This window comes from Sorex araneus, chromosome 4 (genome assembly GCF_027595985.1).
Source record: "Sorex araneus isolate mSorAra2 chromosome 4, mSorAra2.pri, whole genome shotgun sequence".
Taxonomy (NCBI): domain Eukaryota; kingdom Metazoa; phylum Chordata; class Mammalia; order Eulipotyphla; family Soricidae; genus Sorex; species Sorex araneus.
In genome coordinates, this window is record NC_073305.1 from 190,174,611 (window position 1) to 190,187,747 (window position 13,137).

Below are 13,137 nucleotides of genomic sequence, written 5' to 3' on the forward strand. Positions count from 1 at the left end.
CTCACTTCTCGGGCTTCAGGTCCCTGTAGATGATCCCCAGGCTGTGCAGGTGGGCCAAGGCCAAGGCCAGCTCGGCCAGGTAGAACTTCACGTCCTCCTCCGTGAACATCACCTGGGGGGGGCGGGGCTGTCGGGGGCTGCCCGTGACCCTTGCCCCGACCCCTGACCACCCGCCAGCCCATCTACCCTCTGCCCTGACCCCTGACCACCCACCTGCCCGTGACCCTCTGCCCCGATCCCTGACCACCCGCCGGCCCATGACCTCTGCCCTGACCCCTGACCACCCACCTGCCCGTGACCCTCTGCCCCGACCCCTGACCACCCGCTGGCCCGTCTACTCTCTGCCCGTCTGTGTCCATCTTTCACCCCAGGGGTTGTCTGCAGCTGTGCCGAGAGCCCCGCCCGCCTGCCTGTCAGCTCTAGTGGGCTCCTCTACTCCGTACAGACAGCGTGAGCACGTGGGGTCCCCAGGGCACACATGCACCGTCACCTCCCTGTGTACCACTGTCACAGTGCTCCTCCAGGTCAGGGAGGAGCAGGACACCTGTCCCTGACACCCCAATAGCCACCCACTGGAAGAGAAGAACACTGGGCGGCATGGAATACTCTAGAGCTTTCCGGCTCTTTGGAGAGTGTGTGTCCTTGCAATTTTACAAAGACAACAGATTTCTCCTTTGTGTGACTTGTACGGAAGCTTATCACATGCACCCAGACACTCACTCTTGCTGGGAGCACACACCCCTTACAGCACACGGACACCACACACACACACACACACACACACACACACACACACACACACACCCTGCTGGGAGCACACATCCCTCACAGCACACAGATACCAGACACACACATACACACTCACACACACCCTGCTGGGGGCACACACCTCTCACAGCACATGGACACCACACACACACACCCCTCACGCCTGCACTCTCACACCTGCACTCTGTCATACCTTAATTCTCTCACACCTGAACTCTCACACCTTAACTCTGTCACACCTGAACTCTGTCACACCGGCACACACTCACACCTGAACTCTCACACCTGTACACTCACACCTCCACTCTCTCACCTGCACTGTCTCACACCTGCACACTCACACCTGAACTCTCACCTGCACTGTCTCACACCTGCACACACCTGAACTCTCACTTGCACTGTCTCACACCTGCACACAGCTGCACTCACACCTGCACTGTCTCACACCTGCACACTCACACCTACACTCACACCTGCACTGTCTCACACCAGCACAGCTGCACTCACACATGCACTGTCATACCTGCACACAGCTGCACTCACACCTGCACTCACACCTGCACTGTCTCACACCTGTACACTCACACCTACACTCAAACCTGCACTGTCTCACACCAGCACACAGCTGCACTCACACCTGCACTGTCTCACACCTGCACACACCTGCACTCGCAGGCACACGCATTTCACAGATCTCAAAGCACTCCTGCACACAGATGCCCCCGCTGGGGGCCCTACCTCTTTGGAGAGCCGGGTGAAGAGGTCCCCTCCGCGCAGGAAGTCCAGGATCAGGTAGAGCTTCCCTTCCGTCTGGAAGGCTGGGGGGGGACGGGAGTCAGAGCAGGTGAGGGGGGGGGGCACCCGCCTGTCTCAGCCCCTCTGGCCTGCACCTACCTCTTCCCTCTCGCCTCCTCTCTCTCCTCTCCTCTCCTCTCCTCTCCTCTCCTCTCCTCTCCTCTCCTCTCCTCTCCTCTCCTCTCCTCTCCTCTCCTCTCCTCTCCCTCCTCCTCCCTCCCCTCCCCTCCCCTCTCCTCTCTGCCCCCTTCTCTCTCTCTTCTCCATCTCCACTCTCCATAGGTGACTCCTGGTACAGGGAGGGGGTCCTGGTGTGGGAGGGGCCCTGGTGGGGTGGGTCCTGGTGGGGAGGGTCCTGATGTGGGAGGGGTCCTGGTGGGGAGTGGCCCTGGTGGGGAGGGGCCCTGGTGGGGAGGGGTCCTGGTGGGGAGGGTCCTGGTGGGGAGGGGCCCTGGTGCAGGAGGGCCCTGGCTCACCGTAATGCAGCTTGACAATGAAGGGGTGGCTCACTTCGGCCAGAATGTCCCTCTCCATCTTCGACCGGACCCGGTCCCGGACTGCAGGGCGAACAGGCGTGTGAGCGGGCAGGACTCCGGCTGGGCTCCAGGGCCGCTAGCCCGGGGCAGGGCAGGGCCGGCCACGGAGGGGGCAGCCGCGGGCCCCCCAAGGCTTCAGCTCACTCCGCACCATCCGCACCGGACCAGGTGGCCCCTAAGGACCGGCCCCCCCCCCCACGTGGCCGCAGCTGCCCCCCCTCACCCCTCCCTCCATACCCCTCCCTCCGCACCCTCGCCGGCCTCACCCTTCAGCGTCGCCTTCTTCAGCACCTTCATGGCGTAGAGCTGCCCCGCGTCCGAGCCCCGCACCTTCCGCACGAGGAACACCTGCGCAGAGACGGCGGCCCTGCTCGACCCCTGCCCGCTCACGGCGCCCACCCCCGTGGCTGCGGAGGGTGGGTCCTGGCACCCCGGGGTCCCGAGAGCACCGGCAGGTGGGCCCTGCCCAAGGCCTCTCTGCTCTGGGCTTCATCCCCCCACCGGGGGTCTCAGCTCAGCTTCCCTCTGGACCCTTGGCCAGGGCGGGGCTGTACTGATCTGCATCTGCAACAGGGCTGGTCAGCCCACCCCCCTCCTGCGCACGAGCCCCCCGGGCGCCGCACACACCCACACAAGGGCACGTGTGCTAAGACTGATCACTGCAGGATCAGCAGGATTGGCTGTTCTCAGCAGAACGGCATGGGGTGTGACCAATCAGACGGAGAAACAGCCAAGGGGGCGGGGATACCCAGTGCATGTAAACCCAGACCAGCACTGGACAGTCCATGCTCCCTGGCTTCCGTCCCTGCTGCCCGCCTGGGCCGTTCACAGAGCGCAGCACAGAAGGCGGGTCACACCGTCCATGGGGCCCAGGTCTGCTCACGCCTGGCCTGCGGGGGCCCTGCTTTCACCAGGCGGTCGTGAGGGGCAGCATGGGTGACAGGGGCCCAGCCGGGGGTCAAGAACAGGCCACAAGGATCTCTTTATTCAGAGGCCTCTGGGCCCGGTTTCCGCACAGGGTCTGACCACTGGTCGGGGAGCTGGGCCGTCGCGCCTCGCCGGCCTCCTCCCGCGCTGCCCGGCTGCGCCTTACTCGTGCCATCCTCACAGACCGAGGCAGGGGCTGGGTGCCCTGAGTCTCAGCGTCCCCGGGGCCACCCCAGGCCCGAGGTCCTTTCCCAGAGAAGGCTTCCGATTGCTCATCCTGGACCACGCTGAGTGGTGGTGTGAGCGGGAAGTCCCAGGCACCCCCGAAGGCCCTTTCCCCTTCCGTCCTCTCTGGTTTCCCAGAGTGGCGAGCTCGGAGCGAGGGAGTGACTAAACAGGGAAGAGTGTCTCTGCGTGTCGTGTGTGTATGTCCACACACAGTGTTTCACACGTGAGGGTGTCACTGTATGTGTGTGCAACACGTGAGGTGTCCCTATGAGGATGCACACAAGTGCACACACATGCAAGCACCACAGGTGTCTGCCTGCATGTGTATGCATGTGTCCGTGTGTGCACGTGTGTGTGGCATGGGGAGGTGCCACGACGGCGGCCTGGCTCTCAGGGGGGCTCCCTGAACTCCGTCCACGTCCTCACACGGTGCCCTGGCAGCTGTTGGCGCCTCTGTCACCTGCTGTCACTCACCTTGCCATAGGAGCCTTGTCCCAGCACTTTCAGGAGCTCGAACTGGGAAGGGTCGGCCTTCTCCGCGCCCTCCTTCACGTGGTGGCCAATGGGGATCTCCTTCACGACGCCTTCCTCCTGCCAGGGCACACACGGTCAGGGGGCCCGGGGCCGGTCAGTGCTCCAAAGAGCACAGGGTCAGGCTGCCCAGGGCCGGTCAGTGCCCCAGAGAGCACAGGATCAGGGGGCCCGGGGCCGGTCAGTGCCCCAGAGAGCACAGGGTCAGGAGTGCCTGGGGCCGGTCAGTGCCCCAGAGAGCACAGGGCCAGGTGCCGTCTGGGGTCACTGGCCAGCGCGGCCCAGAGTGTGCGGGGACAGACCCTCTGCTTGTCCCGCCTGGCCCACCTGACCGCACGCTGGCGGGAGCACCAGGGGTCCGGGCCTGGGAGGAGGGGGCCAGGCCTCTGCGTGGGGCACCACAGAAGCCACTGACGTGTTTGGCGCAGGGTCCCCTCGGCCCCGCCTGACCCCCAGCTCGGGCCACTGTCCGCACGTGCTGCCACCCGCGAGTGGGAACCCAGGAGCACCCAGGGCAGCCGGGAGCCACCTGCCTCCGGGGAGGCTCAGGGATGACTCAGCCCGGAGCAGCTTGGAGGGACTCTGGGGGGGGGTCAGAGGACCAGACGCCCAGCACCCCCCCAGCCTGCCGGACACAACCACGCGGCAAACCAGCGCGTGGCCAGGCCACAGGCTCGCAAGCCCAATCACACGGGCCGTCCCGCCGTCCGCGCAGAGGGAGAGGGGAGCCGAGACTCGGGGCCCCCGAGTGCCCCCCCCCCCCGGTAGGGACTTAACCAGGGTCGCCCTGAGCTTGCCCCGGAATCCCGCCTCCTGCTGGGTCCCTCTGGAAACCGAGTCATTCCTGCAGCTGGCGGCGGTCACCCCGGCCCCTGAGAACTGGCCCAGCCTCGCCATGTGTCTTCCCCTTCGGAGGCCACGGAACAGCCACGGAGCACAGAGGAGGCGTGCACGGGCTGGCTCCACTGGTGGCACTGGACATGCAAATGCCCTGGGCTGAGGACAGCTCCTGAGGCGAGGCAGCCCAGGGGGTGGGTGCAGGACACGCTGTCCCCGCCCACTCCAGGGCTTCCTGGGGGCCGCGCTGGGTAAGCTGCAATCACCACGCCAGGGGCCAGGCTGGGGATGCCCTCCAGGTGGGGCCCAGGAGGCCCCCGTAAGCAGGAACACGCACAGGCACACGCCAGCTACCGAGCCCGCACTGCCAGGCCTGTCCCGCGGGACCTCGAGACGTCCCTCAAGGGGCCCGTCCTGCACTCGAGTGACGCTGGCTTGAGCCGTGGGACTCGGGTCGCTCCCTTCCCGAGACAGGAACCGGACACGGCAGCAGCATGGCTCCCCCGTGCATACGCTCACCCCGAGGGCGGCGGGCGGGAGACGCCATGCAGAGACGGGCACCGGCAGGCGGGCGGGCAGCGGCGCGGGGTGGGGCGGGAGGGCGGCCTGCAGGGATTGAGCAGCACTGCGAGGACGCGGCTCCCACACGCCCGGCTCAACGCGCACAGATGGCAGACGTAAACACGGGCAGTCTGCGCGGGCACCCGCCTGGCAGGCAGCTGGCGCCGAGCTCCGCCTGGAGAGCGGCCCGGGGCGAGCGGCTCCGACTGAGGCAGGACGGAGAGCCGGGTGCGAGGGTGAGGCAGGACGGAGAGAGCCGGGTGCGAGGGCGAGGCAGGACGAGAGGGTCGGGTGCGAGGGCGAGGCAGGACAGAGAGGGCCGGGTGCGAGGGCTGAGGCAGGACGGAGAGGGCCGGGTGCGAGGGCGAGGAAGGACAGAGAGGGCCGGGTGCGAGGGAGAGGCCAGCGGAGATGGCGTCTGGTTTCCAATGGTCACAAAGGAAGGGGCGTCCACCCTACCCGGGTGTGCGGGCCGCGGAACCCGGTCAGCTGCGGTCAGTCCTCAAGAGCCTCCAGGCACTGGGGTCACCCGCCCCGGGCACGGCGGGGCACACGTCACCCAGGCGTGTGGAGGGAGCAGCTTCCACGGCCACGGTCTGGCCACAGTCACATCCTGCCAAGCCCACAGGCCGCATCTGCCCATGGCCAAACTTGCCCGAAGTCAAATTTGTCACGGTCACTCTGCTCACAGCCACACTCTGCCGTGGCCACAGTTTGCTCTCAGGGTATGGGGAGGACAGTCGTCAGCCCTGGGGCGCAGGAAGGACCATCACCTGCCCTGCGGTGCGGAAAGGACTGTCACCTGCCCTGCAGGCAGGAAGGAGTGTCACCTGCCTCGGGATGCAGCTGGTCCTTCCCCAGGAGGCCCACATGGCTCTGACCACAACACAGGCCCCTTAGAACCCAAGGGGACGCCTGTCCCTCTCTGCCGAGTTCTGGGAGCGGAGGGCCAATGAGGAGCCCCAGGCCCAGGGCCCTCCCCCTGCACCTCCATCAGACCTGCAGACTGAAGACCCCCCATCAGACTCCTGGGACCCCCATGCGACCCGCAGACTGGGGACTCTCCCATCACACCCAGACTTCAGACACCCCCATCAGACCCTCAGGCTACAGAACCTCCTCCATCAGACCCTCAGGCTGCAGAACCTCCTCCATCACATCCTCAGGCTGCAGGACCTCCTCCATCAGGCCCTCAGGCTGCAGGACCTCCTCCATCAGGCCCTCAGGCTGCAGGACCTCCTCCATCAGGCCCTCAGGCTGCAGGACCTCCTCCATCAGGCCCTCAGGCTGCAGGACCTCCTCCATCAGGCCCTCAGGCTGCAGGACCTCCTCCATCAGGCCCTCAGGCTGCAGGACCTCCTCCATCAGGCCCTCAGGCTGCAGGACCTCCTCCATCAGGCCCTCAGGCTGCAGGACCTCCTCCATCAGGCCCTCAGGCTGCAGGACCTCCTCCATCAGGCCCTCAGGCTGCAGGACCTCCTCCATCAGGCCCTCAGGCTGCAGGACCTCCTCCATCAGGCCCTCAGGCTGCAGGACCTCCTCCATCAGGCCCTCAGGCTGCAGGACCTCCTCCATCAGGCCCTCAGGCTGCAGGACCTCCTCCATCAGACCCTCAGGCTGCAGACCACCCCTGCTGTCCCTGGGCAGGTGGGGTTGTGGCACACGGGATGGAACCAGCTCTCCTGAGTCTCATCCCACGACAGAGAGGGGGAGTCTGGGAACAAAGGGGTGCGTGGGGAGGGGGCTGGGGCGGGTGTGCAAAGCCCCCGGTGTAGCTCCCCACTGCAGTGTAGCTCTCCTCGGCTGGGCCACGGCTGGGGAGGAGACAGCAGGGAAAGGCGTGAAGGGGTGCAGAGCTACAGAGAGGGGTGTCGGTGCAGGAGGGGATTGTCGGTGCACCCCACCCTGCAGGGCTGAGGTGGGCCCCATGAGCCCCGAGTGGCGGTCTCCCCTGAGCAGCAGCCGTGCCCCTGTGTGTCACGGGCGTGTCCCGGTGTCCCCGTGGCCCTGGAGTGCTGGGAGTCTCCCGCACTCTCCCGTGTGGGGCGTGGGGCTGGGGGCTGACCTGAGCGGGGCCGGCGGCCGTCAGGGGGCACAGCCGCCCTCAGTGCCGTCGCAGAGCCTGGCGCTGGTGGGGCGCCCGGAGCGTCAGCACCGGGTGTGAGAGAAGGACGAGGCATAAGCGCCTGGTGCTGACGGGAGGCCCTGAGACCCCGTGAGCCTCGGCCCAGACTCCGAGGGGGCCTCACTGCGAGGGCTGAGGGGCTCGGCGGGTCGCTGTCCGTGGCCAGCGGCTGAGGGCTCGGTGATGGGGATGTAGGAAGACGGGCGCGTGCTGCTGCCAGGGCAAAGGCACGGCCGCCCTCGGGGAGCCGCCAGCAGAGGCGGGGGTGTTCTCGGGCAGACAGGTGTGCCGTGGTCAGGTGGAGTGCACGAATAGGGGAGTGTGGGGGTCTCGGGGCAGGGGGGCAGGGGAGGGCGGGGGTCCCGGGGCAGGGGGGCGCGGGGGTCCCGGGACAGGGGAGGGCGGGGGTCCCGGGGTAGGGGAGCGTAGGGGTCCCGGGGCAGGGGGGCACGGGGGTCCTGGGGCAGGGGAGGGCGGGGGTCCTGTGGCAGGGGAGGGCGGGGGTCCCGGGGTAGGGGAGTGTGGGGATCCCGGGGCAGGGGGGGCGCGGGGGTCCCGGGGCAGGGGAGGGCAGGGGTCCGGGGGCAGGGGAGGGTGGGGGTCCCGGGGCAGGGGTCGCGGGGGTCCCAGGGCAGGGAAGGGCGGGGGTCCCGGGGCAGGGGAGGGCGGGGGTCCTGTGGCAGGGGAGTGTGGGGGTCCTGGGGTAGGGGAGTGTGGGGGTCCCAGGGCAGGGGAGCGCGTGGGTCCCGGGGCAGGGGAGCGCGGGGGTCCCGGGGCAGGGGGGCATGCGGCAGGGGAGGGCGGGGGTCCCGGGGTAGGGGAGTGTGGGGGTCCCGGGGCAGGGGGGCGCGGAAGTCCCGGGACAGGGGAGTGTGGGGGTCCCGGGGCAGGGGGGCGCGGGGGTCCCGGGACAGGGGAGGACGGGGGTCCCGGGGCAGGGGAGGGCAGGGGTCCCGGGGTAGGGGAGCGTGGGGGTCCCGGGGCAGGGGGGCACGGGGGTCCCGGGGCAGGAGAGGGCTGGGGTCCCGGGGTAGGGGAGTGTGGGGATCCCGGGGCAGGGGGGGCGCGGGGGTCCCGGGGCAGGGGAGGGCGGGGGTCCCCAGGCAGGGGAGGGTGGGGGTCCCAGGGCAGGGTGGCGCGGAGGTCCCCAGACAGGGGGGCGCGGGGGTCCCCAGGCAGGGGGGCGCGGGGGTCCGGGGGCAGGGGAAGGTTGGGGGTCCCGGGGCAGGGGAGCGCGGGGGTCCCGGGGCAGGGGGGCACGGGGGTCCCGGGGCAGGGGGGCGCGGGGGTCCCGGGGCAGGTGGGCGCGGGGGTCCCGGGGCAGGGGGTGCGGGGGTCCCGGGTCAGGGGATGGTTGGGGGTCCCGGGGCAGGGGGCGCGGGGGTCCCGGGGCAGGGGAGGGCGGGGGTCCCTGGTAGGGGAGTGTGGGGGTCCCGTGGCAGGGGGTCGCGGGGGTCCCGGGGCGGGGGAGGGCGGGGGTCCCGCGGCAGGGGAGGGCGGGGGTCCCTGGTAGGGGAGTGTGGGGGTCCCGGGGCAGGGGGGCGCGGGGTTCCCGGGGCAGGGGGCGCGGGGGTCCCGCGGCAGTGGAGGGCCGGGTTCCCGGGGTAGGGGAGTGTGGGGGTCCCGGGGCAGGGGGGCGCGGGGTTCCCGGGGCAGGGGAGCCCTGGGGTCCCCAGCAGCTGGTGCTCACGATGCTGTTCTCTCCTGCCGTGCTCCATCTGAGCCGGACCCTGTGTGGCCCCAGGCCCCTGCTCCGCTGCCCAAGGGGCCTGGCCCGTGTCCTCCGGCAGGTCTGGGTGCGCTGCTCTGGCCGTGACCTGCAGCTCGACGGGACAGTGGCCAGTTCCCACGACTCAAGGTTCAACCAGTGAAAGCAGAGCAGCCCCGCTCAGGGCAGCACCCGTGGGGCGGGAGACCTCAGGACTGCCCAGCCGTGCGGAGCCTGAGCCCACAGGGCGGCCGGCACGAGGGGGGAGGCACCCGGGGCCCCTGCAGGGCAGGGGAGGCACCCGGGGCCCTGCAGGGCGGGGGAGGCACCCAGGGCCCCCATCACGTGACTGCGAGCACTGAGCCTCAGAGCAAGGGGAAGGGCCACTTTGGCCCAAAGACACCAGGCCTGCCTGTGGTTCCCCAACCCCCCACCTGGGGACTGACCGGCCACGCACCAGCCGTCTACTGACCCCCCGACGCACGCCCAGCCCAGGAGGGGCCGGGAGGGAGGGGCCGCGGGAGGGCTGGGTGGAGGCGCCTTGCCGGGCGGTGCTGGGAAGGCTCACCGGGCCAGTGCGCAGTGGGCGGCTCCTGGGCCCCTCCAGGCCCCGACCAACCAAGCAGGTCTGTCTGCCCGGGGTCTCGAGAGCCGGGAGACTGAGGCGAGTGCCCGGCGCCCACCCAGCCCGGCCGCCGCCGGCCTTCAAGCAGCGGCTACCCCCCGGCACAGCCATGCTGCCCTCTGCCGGCAAAGCAGCCCTGGACTCCCCCTCAAGGCCCCGGCGGGCGGGTGGAGGGGCAGCCGACCACGCGGAGCCCACGAGCCTCCGCGGCCACTCGGGGTCCGAGGGAAGTTGGGCCCAGTGGGCGGCACTGCCGGGCCCTGCCCGCGCCTGCAGCCCTGCCTGGGCTCGCCAGCCGGAGCAGACGCAGCGTTTCCGAGTGCGGCAGCACCTGGGCCAGGCATCAGGCCCGACTCCTGCCCCGCGGGCCGGCCTCACGGTCTCCCGGCCACGGCGCCCGGGGCCACTGCGGGGGCTGCCATCAGCAGGCAGAGACACCCGAGGCCTACTGTCACCCCAGCCAGGGGACCCTGCCCCTGCCTCCTCCGGCCCCCCAGAGGGCCCTCACCCTCGCTGGCTGGGACACGGTCACTCCCACACGGCAGCCAGGACCACCCACACTGAGCACCGAGAAAACATTGGTGGCCCCTGGGGCTGTCACCGCTCCACGCCCTGCCGTCACCTCGCACACTGCAGCCCAAGGAGGCTGCACACGGGAGGGACTCGGCAAGACTGTCCAGCCCACCTGCACCTGTCACGAGGCCCAGGAGCCCCAACTTCCAAGGAAGATTCCAGAACAATAGCAGGTGGGAGGGCTCATCCCTGAATAGATGGAGAGTAACTAACTGCCTCTCAGAGTCCACAGCCCGCCTGTCACCCCAGGCTCCCGGCACTGAGGCCTGCCCACACCTCCCTCCACCCCGAGGCAGGAGCCCGTCAGGCACGCAAACAGCGTCACACGTTCCCTCACATACACTCACACATGCACGCACACACTGACACGTGCTCACATGCATTCACGAGCCATAGCACGTTCACACACATGCATGCACACACTATCATGTATTCACACACATTCATGCACTATAACATACTCACATAAATGCACACACAGTTACGTGTTCACATTCATGCACCATCACACTTACACACAGGCATGCAGTCATGTGCTTATGCATTCATGCGCCATCACACATTCACATACACACATGCAGTCATGTATTCAGATTCACGCACCATCACACATACATGCACACAATCACATATTCACACATTCATGCACCATCACAAACATACATACACATACAACCATGTGTTCACACACACTCATGCACCATCACACACATACATAGACATACACTGTTGTGTATTCACACATTCATGTGCCATCACATGTCACTCACATGCATGCACAGTCATATATTCACACACATTCACACATTTTTATTACACACACATGTATACATACACCATCACGTGCTCACACACATTCATGCACCATCACATGCTCACACAGATGCATGCACACACCATCAGATATTTACATGCATTAATGCACCATCACACACTCACATACATGCATACAGTCACATGCTCACTCACACATGCATCACACATTCACTAACACACATGCATTCATTGTCACACGCTCACATGCTTACGTGGACACACACTTGCAGGTGTGTTCAAATGGACGCACAGTTGCACTCATGCTTGCTTGCTCACATGTACTCACTCACATGTACATGCTTACACACATGTCCACTTTTACACCTGTTTGTTCACATGTATACTCATGTCACACATACACACAAGTGCACTCACTTATTCACATGTACGCTTACACACTCACAAGTACACATACATTCTGACACGCTGGACTGTTCACATGTACACTCTCACACCTGTTCGCCCACACAGACCCATGTGCACACTCTGATGCTGTTGCTCACTATGTTTTCTTGCACACACTCACAGTTGCTCACACACGTCCACTCACATGTTCACTTACAGGCACGCTCACTCTCATGCACGCTGCATCTACGGGTTCACGTGCACACACACCCACACCACCCTGGCAGGCTCACACAACCCACTAAGCTGGGCTTCCTTGTTCTCATATACAAGGTGGACAGAAGAGGGTGGGGTTCCTGCCCCGAACCCAGAGCTTTCCTGACCCGAGCCCTGGCGCCTCGACGTGAGCGGCGGAGCAGCCCACGGAGGCAGCGGTCTCCCTCCAGAGCCCCCGCTCCCCAGCCAGTGCTCACCCTCTGACAGCACCATGCAAGGCTATTTCGGCTGTGGCTCGTGGACAGTCACCAAGTCTAATCACGTGGCGCAGCTTCTCTGCTGGTTTGTGTTCGACCAAACGCCGGTCAGATGTACGCAGAGCTGGAGACCCGGGACAGCGCTTCCCTAAAAGCCCACTCACGGGCCTGTCTCAGAGCCCCGGCCGTCAGCAGTCCACTCCCGCCCACATCACCAGATTCTGAATTAAAAAAAAAAAACCCGAAAGAAGATCTTTGGCCCATGTGCACTTTTAGCTCACAGGAACAATAAAAATGCTTCTTTCCCCAAAACAAGTTCTTTTTCAGAAGTTCCCACAGAAGCACCCCAGGTGCCCGCACGGCCCATCTCTCAGCTCAAGCCCCCTCCCCTTCGGACTCTGCAGTGTCCACTGTACCTCAGGCTGTGCCGGGGCAAGGGCAGGTGGGCAGGAGGGGGCAGACACGCCAGCAGGCGAAGCTCCAGGCGCCAGGGGCAGAGCAGAGAGCAGCCCCTCAGATCCCCGCGGGGGCATGGCCGGGGTCTCAGCAAGACCGTCACAGGTCTTCTCCATGCCGTGAGAATGAGGATGAAGGCAGCCTCAGGGGAGGGGCGGGGACTGGGCCCGGGCCGCCCTCCAGAGGGTCTGCGTCTCGGAAAGGCCTCTCGCCCGTCCCCTCTCGCCCCTGCCGGGGAGGGGGCTGTGTCGCCAGGTGGCAGCTGGTGAATCAGAGATCCGGGCATCAGGGCCAGCACTGCTGGGAGTGTCTGTCCTTGTCAACCGTCGCCGGGAAGTGCCGGGCACCCAGGAAAATGACTAATGTGTATCCTCTGTGTCCAGAGGCCCGGAGCACGCCGTGGCCCACCCCGACCGGCCAGCGGCTGCTCCTTCACAGACAGGTCGTGCCCTCAGAAACCAGCCACCGAGACGCCTGGCACTTGGGATTCTGCCTTCAGTCAGCATCACAATAGAAACTTTTGAAAAAAAGTCGCTTTCATGTCTCTTCCGGAGCTTGGCTCAGAGATCTCCCGGTTGTGGCGGAACCCACGCCCGCCGCGGGAGCCCGGGCAGCGGGGACAAAGGACCAGGATGATGATTGTTCCAACGGCTGCGACTCCACCAGCGACAACACCCAGCCGAAGCCCCTCCAGGGCCGGGCCAAGGCCAGGCTGGGCCTGAGGGTCCTGGGGAGGCTGCTGGGCCTGCGCCCGCTCACTCCGGCCTCTCCCTGCTGCTTCGGGGCGCTGCCCTGTCTCATCGCGGCACAAAGGCCAGGCTGGACGGCCTGGG

The 13,137-nt window shown here is 66.6% G+C and overlaps 1 protein-coding gene across 4 annotated transcripts in view; it reads right to left on the reverse strand.

Annotated features, from left to right (window-relative positions):
• Positions 1–13,137, reverse strand: part of RPS6KA2 (ribosomal protein S6 kinase A2) — a 67,213-nt gene that overhangs the window by 19,729 nt on the left and 34,347 nt on the right. For all 4 annotated transcript variants that reach the window (XM_055135147.1, XM_055135146.1, XM_055135145.1 and 1 more), the window contains 5 exons: positions 3,729–3,845; positions 2,366–2,447; positions 2,040–2,120; positions 1,507–1,586; positions 6–112 (listed from right to left, as the gene is read on the reverse strand). In XM_055135147.1, the coding sequence (XP_054991122.1) occupies positions 6–112; positions 1,507–1,586; positions 2,040–2,120; positions 2,366–2,447; positions 3,729–3,845 (467 nt within the window). The remainder of the gene's footprint in view (positions 1–5; positions 113–1,506; positions 1,587–2,039; positions 2,121–2,365; positions 2,448–3,728; positions 3,846–13,137) is intronic.